The sequence below is a fragment of the Nannospalax galili genome, unplaced genomic scaffold (genome assembly GCF_000622305.1).
Source record: "Nannospalax galili isolate Female #2095 unplaced genomic scaffold, S.galili_v1.0 scaffold1436, whole genome shotgun sequence".
Classification (NCBI taxonomy): Eukaryota; Metazoa; Chordata; class Mammalia; order Rodentia; family Spalacidae; genus Nannospalax; species Nannospalax galili.
The window spans coordinates 503,102-523,834 of NW_008338997.1; the positions used below are offsets into that span (position 1 = coordinate 503,102).

The following is a 20,733-nucleotide window of genomic DNA, read 5'->3' on the forward strand; positions in this document are numbered from 1 at the left end:
TATATATGACTTTGTCACTAGGGATAGCTAAGTGGCTGCTACTCCATAGAGAGAGGACTGCAGCCATTTTAACACAAGGATTAGAGATGAGGATTAAGGGATGAGTCTTAAGGAATGGGAATTTAAGGATGAGAATTAAGAGATGAGAATTAGGGATATAGACTCTGATCAAACATAGATGGGAGATGACACTTGCTAAGCAGGGTGCAATTACTCATCAACTAATCTGTATTGTTCCTGCTTCCAGGGACAGAGCTGCGGGACAAAGCTAATAGGATCCTCCTCTCCTGCACTCCTGGGATTCTGAAAAGCCAGGCATCAGTCATGAATGACATGCAGAGAAACAAGGTAGGCTCAGAGAACACAGTGTGGGAGATTCAACGCCCATCAAGATGGCTCAGCAGCACATGCATGCATGCTATGCCCCCCAATAAATAAAATGTAAATAAATGAATGAATAAATGGAAAATTGCAGTGCGTGTGTGCGTGCGTGTGTGGTCAGAGGATAACTTTTTGAAGTCAATTCTCTCTTTCCACCATGTGGGTCCCAGATTGTCCCTTACAACCCTGAACTCAGGTTGTAAGGCTTGGCAGTAAGCTTCTTAAACAGATGAGTCATTTTGTTGGCCCCACTGGTAATCTAAATGAGGTATATAAAGTTTCTTTTCTTTTTTTTCTTCTTTTATTTTTTATTTTATTTTATGTGTACGCGTGTATTGCCTGCATGTAGGTAAGTGCACCCATGTCGTGCAATGCTCACAGAGGTCAGAAGAGGCTGTTGGATCCCCTGGTACTGGAGTTACCGACAGTTGTAGCTGCCATGTGAGTGACAGGTCTTCTGCAAGAACATTCAGTGTTCTTAAACACTGAGTCATCTCTCCAGCCCTGCCCTTTTTTTTAAAAAAAATTTATTTTATGTGTATGAGTGTATTGCTTGCATTTGTGTAAGTGTACCTGTATCGTGCAATGCCTACAGAGGTCAGAAGAAGGCATTGGATTCCCCCAGAACTGGAGTAGCTATCATGTGGGTGCTGGGAATCGAACCCGGGTCCTCTGCAAGAGCAGTCAGTGCTCTTAACCACTGAACCATCTCTCCAGCCCTCTCTCTAGCCCTTTTTTTTTTTTTTTTTTTTTTTTTTTTAAATAGGGCTCACTGCCCAGATTGGTCTGGAACTACCTATGTAGATCAAACTGGCCTCCAATTGACAGTCAACTATTTCTATAGTGTTTGCTGATACCTTGATACTTACAATAAAGTATCAATATGACTTCTTGGAATGCATTCTATCATAACTGCAGATATCTAATAAGTTAGAATCACTGGAAAATTGCCTAGCAGGTACAAGGCTCTGGGTTCCCTCCCTAGGACCCAAAACAAACACTGAACAAAATACCAAGCTTTATGTTGGTATCATCTTCAATTCCAGAACTTAGGGGGCTGAGGAAGGGACTGGGGGTGTAGCTTAGTTGCTAGACTGCTTGCCTAGCACACAGAAAGCCCCAAGTTCAATCCCAAGTACCACATAAACCATGCACCTGTTCAGGGTCCTCCTCTGCTACATAGAGATGAGGCCAGTTTGGGGTACATATCAAGACCCTGCCCCTTGCAAAAATCTTTTAAAAGACAATAACAAAAATAATACTGGGTATGGTGGCACACATCCTAGCACAGGGGAGATAGAGGCAGAAGGATCAAACTTTCAAGGTTATCCTTGGCTACAAAGTGATGAGTTTGAGGCCAGCTTGGGCTACATGAGACCCTGTCTTTAAAACCAAAACTAAAATAATAATAAAGGGGTCAATGGGATGGCTCAGCTAGTAATAGCACTTGCTTCAGTCCTGAAGAGTAAGTGATCCCATCCCAGAATCCATGATAAAAGGTGTGGTGGCACGCACCTTTAGTCCTAGCATTCTGGAGGCAGAGGCAGGTGGATTTCTGTGAGTTTGAGGCTAGTCTGATCTACATAGTGAATTCTAGCCCAGCCAGGACTACAGAGTGAGAAACTCACTCAGAAAAACAAAACAAAACAAAAACAAAAAGATGTGACCAAGATCTGTAATTTGGTGAGGGGTAGATAGCCTCAGGCAGGTACCAGGTAGGAATGGTAATGGTTTCTCACCTGCCCAAGCCAGTATCTGCTTCCCTTCTTTTGGCTCTACCTCTGCCTCCTCCAAGAAATCTTCCAGAAGTTTCTCTGCTTCCCTGGCTTCTGCCCCTCCTGGGGCTGCCCAGCCCAGAAATATCCGAACATTGCCCAGGTCTGGATGGCCAGGGGGGTCTCTGAAATCTTGAGGATGGTCCCGCAGCCAAGAACCCAGCACAGAAACCACAGCCCTGGCCACAGTGAGGGAAGGGCCCTCAGAAATGAGTCCAACCTCGGCAGTTCAAACTAGCCAACTTCAGGCCCTTAGGCCTCATCGCTGACGCTGAGGTCCCCTCCCCCATGCTCCTTTGGGAGGGTGTGTGTGGGGGGGTGCAAACCAACCTGAGATTCTTGTTGAGACTAAAGTTCTGTTCCTCTGGACTCTTCCGGTCTACCCTGGGAAGACAGCATTCATCAGACGAAGGGGTCAAAGATATGGGGTTTTAGGGTTCAAGTTGTGGTGTTCCAAGTCCGATGGAGAACTGGGATGAAAATGACTGACCCAGGAGGTAGTGGTGGCGGCGGCGGCGGTGGAGGGGGTAGCAGAAAGCCAAGTACGACGGCTGTGGGCACAAAAGTCCGGTGAGTGGCCAGGAAGGCAGGCACAAAGTCTGGGTCTTGCTCCCGGTCTCCAGACACTAACTCATGCACCAGCCGCTTCAGCTGGGCAGCCTTAAGCACCCGCACTTTGCTGGTGCGGTAGTGGAGGAAGGTGTAGGTAGCTGGAGTCTGGGGGAGGGGATAAGGGGGGGTGAGACAGCATGAGGGGCGCCCAAGCACGCCGCTTTCAAGCACTGTTTTTAAAAGACAGGGTCTCACTATGTAGCCAGGGTTGACCTAGAATTCACTATGTAGCCCAGGCTGGCCTCAAACTCACAGAGCTCCGCCTGACTGCTGGGACTGAAGGTGTGCACCACCACGCCCTGGCCCCCTCTTTTGCTTTTTACCTTGTCCATTTCCGAAAACCTGGGGCTCCCCAGATAGGTTATTAAGCCCAGTCCTCTTAAGCACAGCCCTCTATCCCCTCACACTAGGCCACCCTAGATTTCAATCCAACCTGCCAGTCTTGCTTCACTGGTCATGCCTTCGGCCCATCCACCTTCACCCAGCCGCTCCTCCTTCCACCCCCTCCTTCCGGCTCCCGCCCACTAAACCGGCTCTCCTTCACTCTGCCTTTCAGCTTCACCTTGCTGCCCCCAGATCCCTCTAGAGGACGCACTATCACCTGGCCCCACCCCATTTCCTGGATCTGCTCGTTGGTCACCTGGCCACCCCCTGGCCCTTTTCAAGCACCTGGTGGCCTCTGAGCTCTGCCCTTCCTCCCAGCCTGGTGCACTTGGGAGGCCCACTCTGGGCTCTCCAGCTTCTCCCTCACCTTGCCACGCCCAGGCCTCTGAGCTGAGCTGGCCCGGAGCTGGTCACGTCCAGTCCCTTCCTCACCTGGCTATTCCCAGGCCTCTCCGCTGGGCTCGCGCGCTGGCTGCGCTGCCGGCGCAGGGAGACGCTGTACACTGCACCGTCCTCGGTCTCTTCGCCCCAGTCCTGCAGTGGCGCCTGGTGGCGGAGGCGGGCTCAGGTTGGTCCCAGTCTCAGCCCCGGGGGCCTTTACGCGTAGGGCCCCCCCTCTCCTAGGCAGTCTTAGAAACTTGGAATGGAATCCCATTTGAGACCCTCTGCACCACAGGTACCGTCCTCCCAAATCCCGAGTGGATGAAGTAGCATTTGGGGACATCTCAGTGTTCTGTGTCACAAAGAAGGTTTCTCTCGCCTCCTTCTGAGATGCGCTCAGACCCCCGCCCCCATTCAGAAAACTAGCCGTTTCGCTGAATCCCAAAGTGGGGATCCGGCGAAGATCCATTTTGCTGAAGTTAGGAATCGATCGATGGCTGAGTATCTGGAATTTCTGAATCTGGGGCACACCAGGGATGCGGGGTCCGGAGATCCCTAGACCCCTCTTACCAGGGCGAGCTCTTTGCCCGCCAAGCGCTCCATGGCCCAGGTGCTCGTCCGGCTCCCTGTAGCTGCAGAATGAGGCGGAAGGGCCGGCCACTGGTGGGCAGTGGCTGGGCTCTGGGGCAGTAGGGCGGGGCTGTAGGGCCTCGAGGGGCGGGACGGGACTGAGCAAGGCATTCCTACTGCTCTGAGGGGTCCCCAGCCAGGCCCCAGGGCCCAAGCACACCCAGAAGCCCCTGTTCTCCCCAGTGGTGTCTATCCATCCGTCAGCCAGAACAGCCATCTTTTTCACTGACCTTCAGTGTGGACCACCTAACTTGTGCATAGATAAATGGGGGGCAAGTCTGTGTCCACAAGCCAGAAGTCCTTTGTCCTCAGTCAGAGGTTGAGCAGCCTCAAGTATAGGAGTGTCTCATGTTTGGAGGATAAGGAGGGAAACATTGAAGTCTGTGTTGCCAGGTGATAGTCCTATCACCCCAGATCGGAAGATGGGAAGTGGTCTGTGACCCAGAGTTTTGTGGGAAGAGCCGTTTGGGGGCGATATAGTGTCAAGAAGAGGTGAACACCAGGACTCTGGTCTGTGACCTTTATTGCACAATTCTGAGGCTGGTGCTGACCAGCCTTGGGAGATTTACTGCGGGAACATCTGGCCCCACCTTTCCCTCTCCTCCCAGCAGAATTGGTCTGCTTTGCTCACTGCTCCAGCCCTTGAAGGGACCTCATGCCCCCCCCCAAACACCCATAGCTGGACCCAGAGGAGTCTGGAGGGGCTCCCTAGAGGCCTGGAGGCATCGAGTGGACATTTCACTAGGCATCTAGGGCCTGCGGGATCTACTCCGTTTCTTGCTGCGGGTTTCAATTAACTTCTGGGAACGGAGCTTGAAGGCAGCCCGGGTCACCATGTTGTGGTCATCCTCCTCACTCTCCTCTTCATCTGTAGAGAGGGCACGGGGTTAGGGAAGATGAGATCTCTAGCCTGTTTATCTTCATTTATTTTTTGTGTATTTTGCCTGCATGTATATGTATGTGCACCACATGCATGCGATGCCCTCCCTCAGAGACCAGAAGAAGACATCAGATCTTTTGGAACTGGAGTTATGGATGGTTGTTAGTCACCATGTGGGTGCTGGGAAAGAAACCTGGGTCCTCTGCAAGAGCTATCTCTTCTGAAAGGCCAGAGTTCTAGCTCCCTGCCTCTGTGCAGCTTTCCACCCCATACACCTCACTCCTTGGCCCAACTCCATCCCCTTTTGTCAGGACTGACCGAAGAACTTGTCCTTGATGCTGGCTACCGGCAGAAGGATGCGGGTGTTGTAGAGGGGCAGTTTTCCTTCTAAGGTGGCCAGGAACTACAGGAGGTAGGAGAGAGAGGTGGAGACATCAGTGAAGTTCTGACTCCCCCAGCCCCCTTACTTGGAAATAATGCCCTGATTCTATGCAGAGACCAAGGCCTACTCCCATCTCTCAGGCCCACTCTGTAACACAAACCTACTGTCCAGTTTCAGAAGCCCTGCCCATAGGCCTCTCTAGGGCCATCTCTGATTGCCTAGCCCAGTATTCTGGGACCCTCCCACATCTCTCAGCTTTACGTGCCTCTGCCTCCCAAATGCTGGGATTAAAGGCATGTACATCATGCCGGGCCCAAAATTTATTTATTTAATTTGGCCTTTTTGAGACAGGGTCTCCCTAATAGCCACAGTTGGCCTGGATTTACTATGGAGATCAGGCTGGCCTTGAATTCACAGAGATCCACCTCCAGAGTGCTGGGAAGGGCCTGTACCACCTTGCCTGACTCCAGGTTTATTTATGTGTATGAGTGTTCTGTCTGCATATAAGTGTACCACCTGCATGCAATGCCCAAGGAGGCCAGAGGAGGGTGTTGAATCCCCTGAAACTGGAGTTAGGGACAATTGTTAGTCGCAATGTGGATGCTGGGAAGCAAACCTGGGTCCTCTGCAAGAGCAGCCAGTGCTCTTATTCCCAGTTCCCTCTAAAGCCATCTCTCCACACTCCCATCTGTTGCTCCTAAGACCGCCTTCTCAGTCTCCATCCTACCCTCCCCAGGATTGCCTCCCCCTTCCCCTGGTGTCTCCAGTCCTGCCCAGTGATTCAGGGGCACCTCACGATCCGTCATGTGGCGTAACATTTCTGGCACATCGTGGCTCTCAATCTGCCCCTGTAGTTTCAGCAGCTTTTCTTCTACTAGTACCAGCAAGTTAGATAGGTAGTCCTCTGCATCCGGATCTAACTTCTTTCCTGCCAAAGAGCTGTCATCCTGCAGCCAGGGGCAGGGCCAGGTCAGCCAGAAGGGGCGGGACTTCTGAGGGGATGGGCTTTACCCAGGGGTAGGGCTTTTTCTAGGGAGCTGAAACCCATGAATTGGAGTTACCCATGGAGATGTTTAGCATTGTGGGGCGGGGACTCCGAAATTAAAGGCTACGCCTCGAGGGCGAAACCTCTGAACTACAGGGAGGTTCCATGGCAGAGAAGGGCTATCCCAGGTTCATAATTAAAACCTTCTTTTTAGGTCTTTTTGAGACAGTGTCTCCCTCCTGGAACTCCAGCTGTCAGTGAACTCACTATGTAGACCAGGCTGGCTTCAAACTCCCAGAGATCCGCCTGCCTCTGACTCCCAAGTGCTAGGGATTAAAGGCGTGCACAACCACGCCCAGCTTTATAACTCTCATTAATAACTTGGTTGAGGATGGCTTTTTGAAGAAATGAGCCTTTTGCGGGCAGGACAGGGCTTCTCTGGTCTGGGGCTTCACGATTGGAGTGGGGTGTCATATGCGTGGGGTGTCATAAGCGTGGTGGGTCTTGCCCGAGGGGTGGGTGTCGGGTTTGAGGGAGGACTTCCCCAGAAATGTGGGGTTCAGTCTCTGATGAGTGGGATGGAGCTATCGTCTGTACCCGGGGCCTCACGTTCTGGGCTGGAGACTGGGCCAGGCTTCCTATGACTTGTGTGGCACAGAAACCCAGACCGCGTGGATGCACCATCAGGTGCATTGCAAGGAAGTGGGAAGGGCCTTTCAATGGGGCGGAGCGGCTTTAGGCATGGCTTCTTTGGAGGTTGGACCTCTTCAGGTGGGGCTTCCCTAAGAATGACTCTTCTTTCGGGGAGGAGTGTGTTTTGTTTGTTTGTTTGTTTTGTCTTTTTTGAGACAGGGTCTCCCTGCAGCCCCAGCTGTCCTGGAACTCACTATGTAGACCAGGCTGGCCTTGAACTCACAGAGATCCGCCTGCCTCTGCCTCCCCAGGGCTGGGACTAAAGGCCTGCCCGCCACCACGCCCGGCTGGGGGCGGAGCTTTTTAAGAACTAGCGCTTCATTGGGGTGGGGGTGGGACTTTGTCAGGAGCGGGACCTGTTGGAGCCGGGCTTTGTTGGGCGTGGAATTTCCGTGGGGCGGAGCCTTGTCAGGAGAGGCTCTGTTGGAGCTGCTGAATAGGACTCGTTGAGGGCGGGGCAGGACCTTCTTAGGGGTGGGTTTCGTTTAGGCGGGGTTTTGTGAGCAGAGGGAGCTTCCTGAGGACCCGGCTTCTCAGGAGTGGAGCGTCATTGGGACGGGGCCTTCTTAGGGCGGGTCTCCTGGAAGCTGCCGCGTTGTTGGGGCGGGGCCTACCACCTCGATGTGGTTCAGCTTGTTGGCTAGGTGCTCCAGGCTGTCCTTGGCTGTCTGCAGGACCCGTGAAGTGCGCTCCAGTCGCTCCTGGACATCGCGGCGCCGCTGCTCCTCGGTACGGAGGGACTCCTGCATCTCGTCACGGCGCTTCTGCTGGCTGCAGGGACCGGGAGGTCGACCTGCCCACGCGACCGAGCCCGAGCGCCCCCGCCGCCTCCCTCGGTCACCGGGGCCTCACCTCACCACGGTGGCGTCCCCTGAGTACTTGAGGTTTTCCAGCTCCCTCTGGAGTCGCTGCTTCTCGTCCTTCAGCCTCACCAACGCCTGCTCGTTGTCCTTCTTGAGAGTCTCCAGCTGCGTGAAGATCTCGTCCTGGGCCAGGAACCGCCGCACTACTGCCTGCGGGCCGCTCAACCAGTCAGGGCCGGGTCTAGGGAGGGGCTGCACCTGACGCACCTCACTGGACAAGTGGCTTCGGAGGGCGGCCTTGGCACAGCGGTGTATGGGGACTGTGAAGGTCAGTCTCCAGGCTGATTCAAGGCCAAATCATTTTTTCCCTGATTATTTGCTTATGTTTGAGTCAGCTGAAATTATAACGCCGGCACAGCACGGCGGTGAACCACAGCTACTTAAAAAATCATGGCGCCTGCAAGTTCTGGCGGGGGATCTCGTCCAGTCCCCCAAGGAAATGCTGTAAGGGATCAGCCCTCCTGACCCACCTCCTTTTGTTTTGGGTCTCTTTGAGACACGATCTCCCTGTAGCCCCAGCTGGCCTGGAACGCCCTGTGGAGACCAGGCTGGCCTCTAACTCAACAGCGATCCATCTGCCTCTGCCTCCCAAGTGCTGGGACTAAAGGCTTGCACCACCACACCCGGCCTTGTTATTAGTTTTATGTGTATGAGTGTTTTGACTGCATGCATGTAAATGCACCCATATGTGCAATGCCCACAGAGACCAGAAGGCGGCGTTGGATTCCCTGGAACTGGAGTTAGAGTTGTTAGTCATCCTGTGGGTAATGGAAACCAAACCAGGGCTTCTGCAAGAGCAGTCAGTCCTTTTAACCATTGAACCAGCCCTCCACCCCCTTCTTTATCTATTTAAAAATTTCTTTTAATCTGTTTATTGTGTGGGTGTAATTATACACATGCCACAGCAAGTGGTCAGTGGACAACATAGGGGAGTCAGTTCTTTCCTTCCACCACGTGGGTTCGAGGGATGGAACTCAGGTGGTGAAGCTCTGCACAAGCACCTATACCCACTAAGCCATTTCACCTGCCATAATCCACTTGTTTTTTTCCTTTCTTTTTTGAGACAGGGTCTCCCTGTAGCCCTGGCTGGCCTGGATTCGCTATGGGAGACCAGGTTGGCCTCGAACTCACAGAAATCCACCTGCCTCTGCCTCCCAAGTGCTGGGATTAAAGGCGTGAGCCACCACACCTGGCTTGTTTTTTAAGGCAAGGTCTCACTATGTAGCCCTGGCTAGCTTGGAGCTCACTATGTAGATGAGGCTGGCCTTCATTGAACTCAGAGATCTGCTTGCCTCTGCCTTCCAGTGCTCGGACTCAAGGGGTGCATCTCCACTCCCAGCTTTTCATGCTTTTAGTTTTGTTTTTTTGAGGCAGTCTCACTATGTAGGATGGCCTGGAACTCCCTACATAGACCCAGCTGGCCGATCCACTTCCGAAAAGGGGACTCGGGGCCACAAATGACCTCATAGGTCAGAATCTTGGATCTCCTGGAGATTAACTCCAATTGAGGGGTATGGGCTTTCAGAGAACCCAAATAGAGAAACTGGTTTTGGAGTCCGTGTTAGCAGGCAGGACCCCAGAACCAGGTCATGGAAAATGTCCCAGAAGTGGTCAAGAGTGGGATGCTGAGTTGCTTCAGGGGGCAGAGAGTGCTGTGTGTACCCGCAACACTCACGTGAGACTCAGCCACTCCAGTGGCATCCTTGACCTTGCCGAACATCACCTCCATCTGGTACATGCTCCAGCGCTGTTTCAGCTCCTGCTCTTTGTTGCGCAGGTGGTCCTGCACTATATCTTCAGACTGCACCAGCATGTGGTCCCGCTGTGTCTGAGCCAGGCGGAGGGGGAAGGAAAAGTCAAGGCCATGGTCAGGGTCAACTCCCACTCTCAGATAAGGGATGGGGCAAAGACCAAAAGACCAAGCTTAGATTGGCAAGTTCATAAGGGGGCAGGGCAAAGGCTTGCGACTAGGTAAGAGCATCTGGGCAGGAGTACTGGACAAGAGGTGGCCTCAGGGCTGGAGAGATGGCTCAGCGGTTAAGAGCACTGACTGCTCTTGCAGAGGACCGGGGTTCGATTCCCAGCACCTACATGGAGGAATCCGAAGCCCTCTTCTGACCTCCACAGCATTGCACGACATGGGTGCACTCACATACATGCAAGCAATACACTCATACACATAAAATAAAAATAGTAAATAAAAAAGAGGTGGCCTCAGAACCAGTGCAAGGGGGTGGGGCTGTAGAAGGGTGTGGCCTCCAGAAAGGGGCAGGATGTATGGAAAGGGGCGGACTAGAGGCCAGGTCTGACTTAGAACAAGCGGGTATATAGTTAGGGGAAGACAGGAGGCGATGGCAGAGCCAAAATGGGACAACAAGTGGAGGGGGGACTGAGGGAGGGAGCCAGTCAGGACAGTCGTCAAGTTCAGCAAAGGCTCTAGGTCTGGATGTGGGCATGTAGGAGAGGCCTAGCTGAGACCTAGCTGGTTTGGGTCTGTGCAGCCCTGTACTCTTGGGTGTGCATACCTTGCGCTCCATGCGCTCATTCTGAAGTTTCCTCTCTTCTGCGCGCTTCTTGCAACTGGTTATGTAGTGTTCACGCTTCTTGCGGTCTCGGATAGCAGTTTCCTCGAGATACTGCAGCTGGTTCTAGAGGGCAGGCAAAGGGGGCACTGGTGTCTATCCAGTCTAGAAACGGGACCCAGGCCACACACCTGCCACCGCTGGAAAGGCTAAAAAACAACAGGGGATTCTGCCTAGGGTTCCTAGAGACCTCTGTTGAGAGGCTATTTCCTCTGAATTGAAACATACTCTCCTTAGGCCAGGATGGTGGCGCACATCTTTTAATCCCAGCATGCTGGAGGCAGACACAGGTGGATCTCTATGAGAAGGAGGCCAGTTTAGTCTACATAGTGAGTTCTGGGCCAGCTGGGGCTACAGGGAGACCCTGTCTCAAAAAAAAAAAAAAAAAAACAAACACAGGACTGGAGAGGTGGCTCAGCAATTAAGAGCACTTACTGCCCTTCCAGAGGACCCAGGTTTGGTTTGCAACCGCAACAGGGCAGCTTACAGTCATCTGGAACTCCATTTCTAGGAGATGGACATCCTCCTCTGGCCTCTACAGTCACTGCATGTGGAGGCCAGAAGAGGGCCCTTGATCCGCTGGAACCGAAGCTATGAGTTATGGACAGTAGTCAGCCACCATGTGGGTACTGGAAACTGAACCCAGGTCCTCTGCAAGAACAGCCAGTGCTCTTAACTGCTGAGCCAGCCATACAGCTCCTGGAGTGGGCTTTTTATTAATACACAAGTAAGCCCAATAGGGGCCAGAGAGATGGCTCAGAGGTTAAGAACCCTTGCTGTCCTTTCAGAAGACCCAGGTTCAAGTCCCAGCACCCACATGGCAGCTAACAACTGTCCGTAACTCCAGTTCCAGGGGACCTGATGCCCTCTTCTGGCCTCTGCAATCTTTGTATGACATGAGTGCACTTACATACATGCAGACAATACACTCATATACATAAAAATAATAAAAAAAATTTTAAAGCCCAATAAACTCACTGTTTCATCAAAAAAATGAACTTTGGTGGAATGGTTCCTTCTGTATACAGGATGCATCTACATTGGTTAGCATTGCCCCAGGAAATGTCACATAGCACTGTGGTAGCTGGGAGGACCCCTTCCCCTGTGGGGCAGGTGGGTTGGCACCTTGGCAATGTCCCGGGCATTGAGAGCCTCTTGATTCATCATGTTCAATTCTTCTACCTCATGTTTGGTCTTCACCACCTCAGCCTCCATGGAGTCTAGGTGGTTCTCCAAGTTGAGACTTTCTTCCTGGTGTGCAAAGGGAGGTCAGGCCTGTGACTGCCTGTCCCTAGTTAAGTCTGCCCTCACCATCTACCTCTCTTTCCAATGCTTCCCTACCTGGAGGTAAGACTTGAGCTGCAGGTACACGCTGGTAATGTGCTCAGCCTCTTCTGCCTTCATCTGTGCCTTCTCCAGACGATTCTCCAGGTTGCGCATGGTCTAGTGGGGGTGGCAGGGCTGGGCCAAGCTCCCTACACCACCCTCCATTCTCTGCCTCCCCAGGACCCTGCAGCGCCTGGAAAGCCTCACCTTGGCCACCTCTGTGCTGCTGTCTTGCACTTCATCTATCTCCAGCTGGCGCAGGCTGTGCTGCAGCTTCAGCTCCTCTAGCCGTTTCTGCCGCAGTGTCACCTGGTGTCGCAGGGCATTCAGCTGGTTCACCTTCTCCCTCAGCTGGTGCTCCAGGTGCTCCAGAGCCTGCTGCAGGGAAGGACAGGGAAGGGCGGGGCATGAGTCTGCATATCCCAGGCTTTCTGTCTTCCCTCCTCCTGCAGGGCTTCCTCTCATCTCCTAGGGAAGCCTTTGAGTGCTGGCTTCCAGGGCCCTTGGTCTCCAATGTGGTCTTTTTCCTTTCCTTCCTTTCCTTCTTCCCTTCCTTCCATTTCCCTTTCCCTCCAACCTTCTGTTCTTCTGTGGGGGGTGTGTGTATGCGTGCAAGGCATGCACCAACTCTCCAGTCCTTTCTTTTTTTCCCTAAAGACAGTCTCATGTAATCTAGGCTGGCTTCAAGCAATATGTAGGTAAGGATGAATTTGAACTTTTATCCTCCCGCCTCCATCTCCTGAGTGCTGGGATTAAATTTGTGTGTCATCATCTCCATTTGATGAGGTCCTGGGCATCAAAACAAGGCCTTTAGCTTTGCACATGCTAAGAAGCATTCTACCAGCTGAGCTTGTCAGCTCTCCCCCTCCTCTTTGTGTGTGCATGCTTACTTGTGTGTGTGCATATGTACATGGAGGTGCATGTGCACTTGTATGTGTGCATATGTGGAGGCCAAAGGTCAATATCTAGTGTCTTTCTCAATTACTCTCCAATATTCTTGTTTTCGAGACAAGGTTTCTCAGTGACCCAGGAGTTCACTGATTCGGCTAGACTAGTTGGCCAAACCTCTGGGGATTGGCCTCCTGGCTCCAATTCCCCATCACTGGGATTACAGATGTATGCAGTCACACCTGGATTTTCCCCCTTATTATATTTATTTCTGTGTGTGGGCACACAAGTGGAAGTCAAACGATAACTTGTGGGAATCAGTTCTCCTTCTACCTTGTGTATCTTGGAGATCAAACATAGGTCATCATGTTTGGCAACAAGTGCCTATACCCACTGAGCCATCTTGCTGACACACAGCCAGATTTTTATAGGAGTTCTTGAAATCAAACTCAGGTACTCCTGCATAAGCAGCAAGCACATTACTGGCTGAACCATCTCGGGTTCTTCCTAGTTCCACAGTTCATCTCCCCATGTCCCTCCACCTTTTTTGAGACAGGGTTTCACTATGTAGCTCCAGCTGACCAGAAACTCACTATGTAGACCAGGCTGGCCTCAAACTTAGCAAACCCACAGAGATACACCTGCCTCTAGTTCCTTCCTGAGTGCTGGGATTAAAGGCATGCACTACCACACCTGGCCTTTACCTCTTTTTTGAAACAAGTTCTCATTAGTCCCGATTGGCCTTGAATTTGATATGTAGCACAAAATGATCTTGACTCCTGATCATCCTGTCTCAGCCTCCCAAGGTCTTTGATTACAGGAATTCACCACCCTACCTGGTTTATGCAGTGCTTTGAACTGATCCCAAGGCCTTGTGTATGCTAGGCAAGCACTGTACCAACTGAGTGACACCTCCAGCCACATTTATTTATTTATTTATTTATTTATTTATTTATTTATTTATTTGTTTTTGTCTCTGTGTGTGTTGGTAGATAAGAGTATGTATGTGGTGCATGCATTGAGTGTGGAGTTGGACATACATGGCAGTGAGAGCAGGTGTCTTCTGTTGCTCTTAGCATTGTTGCCTTGAGACAGGCAAAACACTCATATATATAAAATATAAATTAAAAATTTAAATTAAAAACATTTTAAAGAACAAACCAAACAAAAAACCTTTGTGGGCTCAAGTAACCTCCTGACTCAACCAGATTGTCTGGAACTTCTGATGTTGTGTTTTAATTAAAAAAAAAAATTTTTTTTTTTTTTTGGTCTTTTTGAGACCTTAGGGCAATTTGGAAATTTCTATAATAATTTTCAAAGAAGTCAGGTGTGGTCACTATGTAGCAGGCTGGCCTTGAACTCACTATGTAGACCAGGCTGGCCTTGAACTCACAGAGATCCACTTGCCTCTCTGCCTCTGCCTCCCCAGTGCTAGGATTAAAGGTGTGTGCACCATCATGTCCGGTCTAAGTTTTAAAATTTTTTATTTGTATTTTATGTATATGAGTAATTTTGCCTGTATGTAAGTGCATCACATGCTTGCAATGCCTGTGTCAGATACCCTAGAACTGGAGTTACAGATAATTGTTAGCTGCCATGTGGGTGCAGGGAACCAAACCAGGTCCTCTGCCAGAGCAGTGTTCTTAACTGCTGAGCCAGTTTAAAAAAATTTTTTAAAGATTTACTGATTTTTTCATGTGTATCTGTGTGTATATGCCATATGTGTCATTGCCTGAGGAGGCCAAAAGAGGGTGTCAGATCCCCTGGAGCTGGAGTTACAGGCAGTTGTGAGCTGCCCTACATTGGTGCTGGGAACCAAATTCTGGTCCTCTGGTAGAGCAGCACAGGCTCTTAGCTGCTGAGCCATTTCTTCCTCTATCCATCCCTCCCTCCCTTCCTGTTTTTTGTTTATTAGCTTTGTTTTGTTTTAGACATGGTCTCCCTGTAGCCCCAGCTGGCCTGGAACTCACTATGTAGATAAGGTTGGCCTGGATCTCACAGAGATCCACCTACCTGTCTCCTGAGTGCCAGAATAAAGGCATATGCCACCAAGCCAGGCCCTTCCTGTTTTTTGAGAGCATTTTCAGATTTTACTATGCAGCTCCAGGAGCCTTGAGCTCCTGGTCCTCTTGCCTCACTGTGGTGCTTCACAGGTGTGGGCCACTAGGCTCAGTTCCTGTCAGTTTTCCACTACTACATAACTTTCTTAGGAGGCCTTGCTCTGCTTTTTCTCTGCACTGAACACTGAGTCAAATACAAGGTCAATGTATAATAGAGATTTCGTTGATGGGCTGGCAAGATGGCTCAGTGGGGAAAAGTGCCAACCCTGATGACCTGAGTTCAAACCCTGAAACCGATGAAGTAGAAAGAGAGGACTCCAGAAAGTTATTCTCTGATCTCTATACATGTGCTGTGACACCAGTGGGTTCAAGTGCACATACACATTTGCAGAGGACCCAGGTTCAGTTTCCAACACCCATGTTGGGCAGCTCACAAATGCCTGTACCTCCAGTTCTAGGATATCCAGTGCCCACTACTGACTTCTTTGGCCACCTGCACACACACAGCAGTCATACACACACAGATACAAATAAAAATAAATCCTAAATTGTTTTCTAGCTGGGCGTGGTGGCACCTACCTTTAATATCAGTGCTCAGGAGGCAGAAACAGGCAGATCTCTGTAAGTCTGAGGCCAGCCTGATGTACACAGCAAGTTCCAGGTCAGCTTGGGTTAGAGTGTTTCCCTGTCTCAAACAAACAAACGAAAAATCCAATATTTATTTTCATTGAATAAATAAGTGATCAACAGCTGGCATAGAGATAAGTCTGGAGAGTAGGCAGTTGGAAACAGGAAGTCCAGGGTGAAGGGGACCCAGGTTGGAGTGAAAGAGGAGGAGGATTTGGGGGACGCTAACCTTGCAGGTCTTGTCCTTAAGGTGTGGCTTCTCTGACTTCCATTCCTGAAGTATTTCAAGGACCACTTTTGAATCTCCCTGTGAAGGAGAAGAGCCAGGTCAGCCTTCCCAGGGGTCACGTACATGTTACCCCAAATTCTACCTCTTACCTCTGCACCCTTACCTGCAGCAGGTCCTTCAGCTGGGCTTGGAGAGCCTTTGTCTCCTCCTGAAGCTGGTGGATGGTGTCTTGGTTTTTCTTGATGTTCCACTGGGAGCTCTCATAAAATGCTTTCCGGTCACCCTCTAGGGGCAGAGGAAGTGGGTAGGCAGCACAGCACAGTGTGAGTGGGTAGGTGGTGGGCAGGTGGGGGGCACTTCCCAGAGAAAGGACCTTTTCTGTCTTTTCTTCCTGTCTCTCCTCCCCGCACCCTTCCCTCTCTCCCCCTCATTCTCTCCTTCCCTTCCTACATAGGACTCCCTGTAGCCATAGCCAGCTGTCCTGGAACTTGCTATATAGACCAGGCTGGCCTTGTTCTCACAGAGATCCACCTGCCTCTGCCTCTCAAGTGCTGGGATTAAAGGTGTGCGCCACCATGCCAGACTCTTTTTTTCTTTCCTCTATCCTTCCTTTCTTTTGAGATAGGGTTTCATGTAGCCCAGGCTGGCCACGAATTCACTATGCATCTGAGGCTGGTGTTGAACTCCTGTTCCTCCTCCCTCTACTTCCCAAGTGCTGGGATTACATCCTGTACCATCACACCCTGCTTTATGCAGTACTGGGTGTGGAACTCAGGATTTTGTGCATACTAAGTGAGTGCACTACCAGTTACTATACTCCCAGAACTTTTACTTAAAAGTTAAGTATGTGTGTGTGTGGGCGGAGGGGGAAGGTGATCCATGCAACCTATGTACTTGGAGGCCAGAAGAGGACATTGCATGTCCACCATATTACTCTGCCGATTTTTTCCAAACTTTTTTTTGTTTTTGAGACAGCATCTCCCTGTAGTCCCAGCTGGCCTGGAACTCACTATGTAGACCAGAATGGCCTTGAACTCACAGAGCTCCAACTACCTCTACCTCCCAAGTGCTGTGACTAAAGGTATGCGCCACCATGCCTGGTGAGCAGCAACCAGTGTTCTTAACCACTCCCTTATCCATTCCTTTTGAAGGTAGTAGAGTCTTTCCCAGAATCTGGGGTTCATGTCTCTGCTAGGCTGGAAAACAGCAAACACCAGTGATCTTCCTGACTCCATCCCTTCGGGAGCTATGGTTACAGGCATTTGCAGGAATGCCCAGTTTGTCACATGAGTGCTGGGATCCAAACTCTGGTCCCAGTCCTATTTAGCTTTCTCCAGGCTCTCCCCCTCCCCCCCAGACAAGGTCTCTTATAACCCAGGCTGGTATCTAACTCACTGCGTAGCCAAGGCTGGTCTTGAACTCCTAATCCTTCTGCTCCCACCTCCCAAGTGCTGGGATAATGTGCTCCACCACACCTGACACATGAGAAGACCTTTTGGAACCATCTTTTTTCTGGTCTCTCTAAAGTGAGTCTCATGTAACTCAGGCTAGCCTGGATCCTCCTGCCTCAGCAGCCTGAGTACTGGGCTTCCAGGTATGCACCACCAAGCCCAGTTATACAACTTAATAGTATAATGGCTCTTGATGATGGAGACAGGATAGTTGCTGGGTGCAAGGAAATGAATTCAGATGACCTAAAGTGCAGTACTATGGTAAGCAACTAATTGTGTATTTCCAAATAGCTAGTAAAGAGGATAAGACATCATGGAAGTTCTGGTGACTAATATGCCAATTATCATGATCTAATTATGGCACACCATATTGAAATAGCACCCTTTATCTGATAAATATGTGTAAGTATTCCATGCCAGTTAAAAACACTGTAGTCCAGTGGTCAAATGCTTGTCTAGCCTGCATGAGGACTTGGGCTTGCCAAAGTGGGAAAAAAAAAAGGAATAAGTAGAGCCAGGTATCCTGGCACATGCCTTTAATGCCAGCACTCTGGAGGCAGAGGCAAACCGATCTCTATGAGTTCCAGGCCAGGCTGGTCCAGGTTAGTTGGGGCTACTGAGAGACTCTGTCTCAAAAAGACATAAAACAAAAAGAATGGGGGGCAGGGCTAAAGAGGTGGCTCAGTAGTTAAGAGCACTTCCAGAGGACCCTGCTTTACTGTTCTTTCATGGGACCCCAGTTTGGTTCCCAGAACCCACATGGCAGCTATCAACTGTCAACCATCCCTAACTCCAGTTTCAGGGGATCTAATGCCCTCTTCTGGCCTCTAAAGACATTGCATGTGCATGGTGCACTTACATACATACATGCAGGTAAAAACATAAAATTAAAAAAAAAATTGGGGGTGTCTTTTTGAGATAGGGTCTCTCTGTAGCCCTAGCTGTCCTGGAACTCACTATGTAGACCAGGGTGGCCTTGAACTCACAGAGATCTGCCTGCCTCTGCCTCCCGAGTACCATGCCCAGCTAAATAAAAATATTTTTAATGAATAAAAAGGGGAGAAACCGAGAGATGGCTAGAGAGATGGCTCAATGGTTAAGAGCACTGGCTGCTATTGCAGAGGACCCAGGTTTGGTTCCAAGTGTCCACATGCTCACAACTGTCTATAACTTCAGTTCCAGGGAATCTGACACCCTCATGCAGAAAAAAACACTAATACACATAAAACCAATTTTTTTTTCCTTTTTGAGGCAGGGTCTTTCTGTAGCCCCAGCTGGCCTGGAACTCATTTATGTGGACTAGGCTGGCCTCCAACTCAGAGAGATCTGCCTGCCTCTGCCTCCCAAGTGCTGGGATTAAAGGTGTGCACCACCACACACAGCAAAAATAATTTTTTTGTCTTTTTGAGACAGGATCTTTCTGTAGTTCCAGCTGGGCTGGAACTCACTATGTAGACCAGGCTGGCCTCGAACTCACAGAGATCTGCCTGCCTCTGCTTCCAGTGTGCTGGGATTAAAGGCATACACCACCATGCAGGGCTAAAACAAAAATAAAAATAAATTTAAGTTTAGGGGCTGGAAAGATGGCTCAGTGGTTAAGAACATTGATTATTCTTGCAGAAGACCCGGGTTCGAATCCCAGCACCCATATGACAGCTAACAACTGTCCATAACTCCAGTTCCAGGGGATCCAACAGCTTCTTCTGTCCTCCGTGAGCATTGCACAACACAGGTGCACTTACCTACATGCAGGCAATACATGCATACACATAAAATAAAATATATTTTTTAATAAGGTTACAAAGGGGCTCGAGAGATGGTTCAGCGGTTAAGAGCACTGACTGCTCTTGCAGAGGACCCGGGTTCGATTCCCAGCACCCACATGGCAGCTATGAACGGTCCTTAACTCCAGTTCCAGGGGCATCTGAAGCCCTCTTCTGACCTCCTCGGCATTACACGACATGGGTGCACTCACATAATGCAGGCAATACACTCATACACATAAAATAAAAATAAAATATTTAAAAAGGTTTAAAAAAATGAGAATAATTTTGGTGTTTTGAGACTGGATCTCATTTGGTAGCCCAGGAACTCATGGCAATCTTCCTGTTTTGGCCTCTCTCTCTTATGCTAGAATTATAGGTGTGAGCCATCAACTTGGCTTTTTAAAAAAAATTATTATGGGGCTGGAGAGATGGTTCAGTGGTTAAGAACACTGGTTGGCCAGGCGTTGACCAGCCTTTAATCCCAGCACTTGGGAGGCAGAGGCAGGCGGATCTTTGTGAGTTCAAGGCCAGCCTGGTCTACATAGTGAGTTCCAGGACAGCTGGGGCTACAGGGAAACCCTGTCTCAAAAAGACAAAAATAATAAAATAAAATGACTTCTAGCCAGGTGTGGTGGCGCAGGCCTTTAGTCCCAGCACTTGGGAGGCAGAGGCAGGCTGATCTCTGTGAGTTCAAGGCCAGCCTGGTCTACATAGCAGCTTCCAGGACAGCTGGGGCTACAGGGAGACCCTGCTCCAAAAAGACAAAAAAAAAAAAAAAAAAAAAAAAAAAAAAAAAGATATCAATCCCTAGCACCCCATAAACCCACATCCAGGTGGCTTATAACTGTCAGTAACTCTAGCTCCATGGTATCCAATGCCCTCTTTGGGCCTCTGTGGACACTATGCTGAGGTTGCAGACACCCACAAGACGCATGCAAACACACACACACACACACACACACACACACCACAACGCTGGGTGTGGTGATGCATGCCTTTAATCCCAGCACTCAGGAGGCAGTCAGATCTTTGTCAGCTGGAAGCCAGCCTGGTCTATAAAGTGAGTTCCAGGCCAGCTGGGTTATGGGGAGACCCCGTCTTGAAAAGACCCAAATAAATATAAAATAAAATAAAAACTAAATGTGAAATACAGTCCTGTCAGTTCTGAACCTGTAAGTTCGAAAAGGAAGGTAAAATACAAACAAATTTGAGCGTTTGCCTTTACAAGTTGGCCACCTAGACTCCCACTAGGGAAACACCTTTATCACACAGTGCCTGGTCAGAAGACCAGGTGGACACTGTTGACCCCTGATCATTCTGTGCCCTCTGCAGCCATCTTACCTAACAGTTGGATCTTCCTTTGTAATTCAAGAATCTGTGCGTGCACAGAAGACTTCACCGAATGGTAGTGGAAGGCTCCCACTTTGGAATGGGGTCGGGGCCAGGCCTGTGCCTGGCCCAAAGCCTTGCCTCTGGGGTGATGGGCCTGAACTTTATTGCCCTTGGGTTTGGAAGAGGACGCTGAAACTTGCTCCTGACTAGACACCGCGCTGGTCGTCGCCGCCCAGCACAGAGGAGACGACATGATGATTTGAGTTTAGGCCAAGAAGCCGTTAAGGGGAAGTAGAGCAGCTATAAATTGGCCTCCTCAATCCAGGATCCTCAGAGCGGTTTCTCAGGGCTCACAGAACAAACTTCTGCGGACTGCGTAACTGAGGGCCTCAGCATTTCTCGGTTGCTAAGTAACCTCTTTCCCGGCCAGGCGGGGCGCGGAGGGGCGGTCCCACAAGAAGGCGGGGCCAAAGAACTGTGCAATCATTTGGAGAGAGGGGAGGAGC

The 20,733-nt window shown here is 50.3% G+C and overlaps 2 protein-coding genes across 3 annotated transcripts in view; both read right to left on the reverse strand.

Annotated features, from left to right (window-relative positions):
- Rgl3 (ral guanine nucleotide dissociation stimulator like 3) overlaps nt 1–4,579 on the reverse strand; it is a 21,338-nt gene extending 16,759 nt beyond the window's left edge. Inside the window, exons 1-6 of the mRNA XM_008833624.3 lie at nt 4,394–4,579; nt 4,104–4,165; nt 3,585–3,698; nt 2,647–2,873; nt 2,487–2,540; nt 2,121–2,335 (exon numbers count right to left, since the gene is read on the reverse strand). Coding sequence (XP_008831846.1) covers nt 2,121–2,335; nt 2,487–2,540; nt 2,647–2,873; nt 3,585–3,698; nt 4,104–4,136 — 643 coding nt within the window. The 5' untranslated portion in view covers nt 4,137–4,165; nt 4,394–4,579. The remainder of the gene's footprint in view (nt 1–2,120; nt 2,336–2,486; nt 2,541–2,646; nt 2,874–3,584; nt 3,699–4,103; nt 4,166–4,393) is intronic.
- A 90-nt stretch (nt 4,580–4,669) lies between these two features.
- On the reverse strand, nt 4,670–20,627 carry Ccdc151 (coiled-coil domain containing 151). 2 transcript variants are annotated; one of them, XM_008833586.3, is made up of 13 exons: nt 20,237–20,627; nt 15,842–15,963; nt 15,679–15,756; nt 12,082–12,252; nt 11,890–11,991; nt 11,674–11,799; nt 10,492–10,614; nt 9,642–9,794; nt 7,956–8,116; nt 7,718–7,874; nt 6,217–6,372; nt 5,362–5,446; nt 4,670–5,031 (listed from the first exon to the last, which is right to left on the reverse strand). In XM_008833586.3, exons 1-13 carry the CDS (start codon nt 20,478–20,480, stop codon nt 4,913–4,915), a joined length of 1,797 nt encoding a protein of 598 aa, XP_008831808.1. In that variant the 5' UTR covers nt 20,481–20,627; the 3' UTR covers nt 4,670–4,912. The 2 variants fall into 2 exon arrangements, with proteins under 2 accessions (XP_008831808.1, XP_008831809.1); XM_008833587.3 differs by having other exon boundaries at nt 7,721–7,874; nt 20,237–20,626.
- Between the last annotated feature and the right edge of the window lie 106 nt (nt 20,628–20,733).

Bases quoted from the DNA above. Each gene is read 5' to 3' on its own strand.
- Ccdc151 (XM_008833586.3), bottom strand. From the start codon at position 20,480: ATGTCGTCTCCTCTGTGCTGGGCGGCGACGACCAGCGCGGTGTCTAGT. The intron at 15,964-20,236 runs GTAAGATGGCTG...CTCTGCCCCTAG, and splicing joins AAGGAAGATCCAACTGTTAG to AGGGTGACCGGAAAGCATTT. The intron at 12,253-15,678 runs GTTAGCGTCCCC...CCTTCCCTGCAG, and splicing joins TTAAGGACAAGACCTGCAAG to CAGGCTCTGGAGCACCTGGA.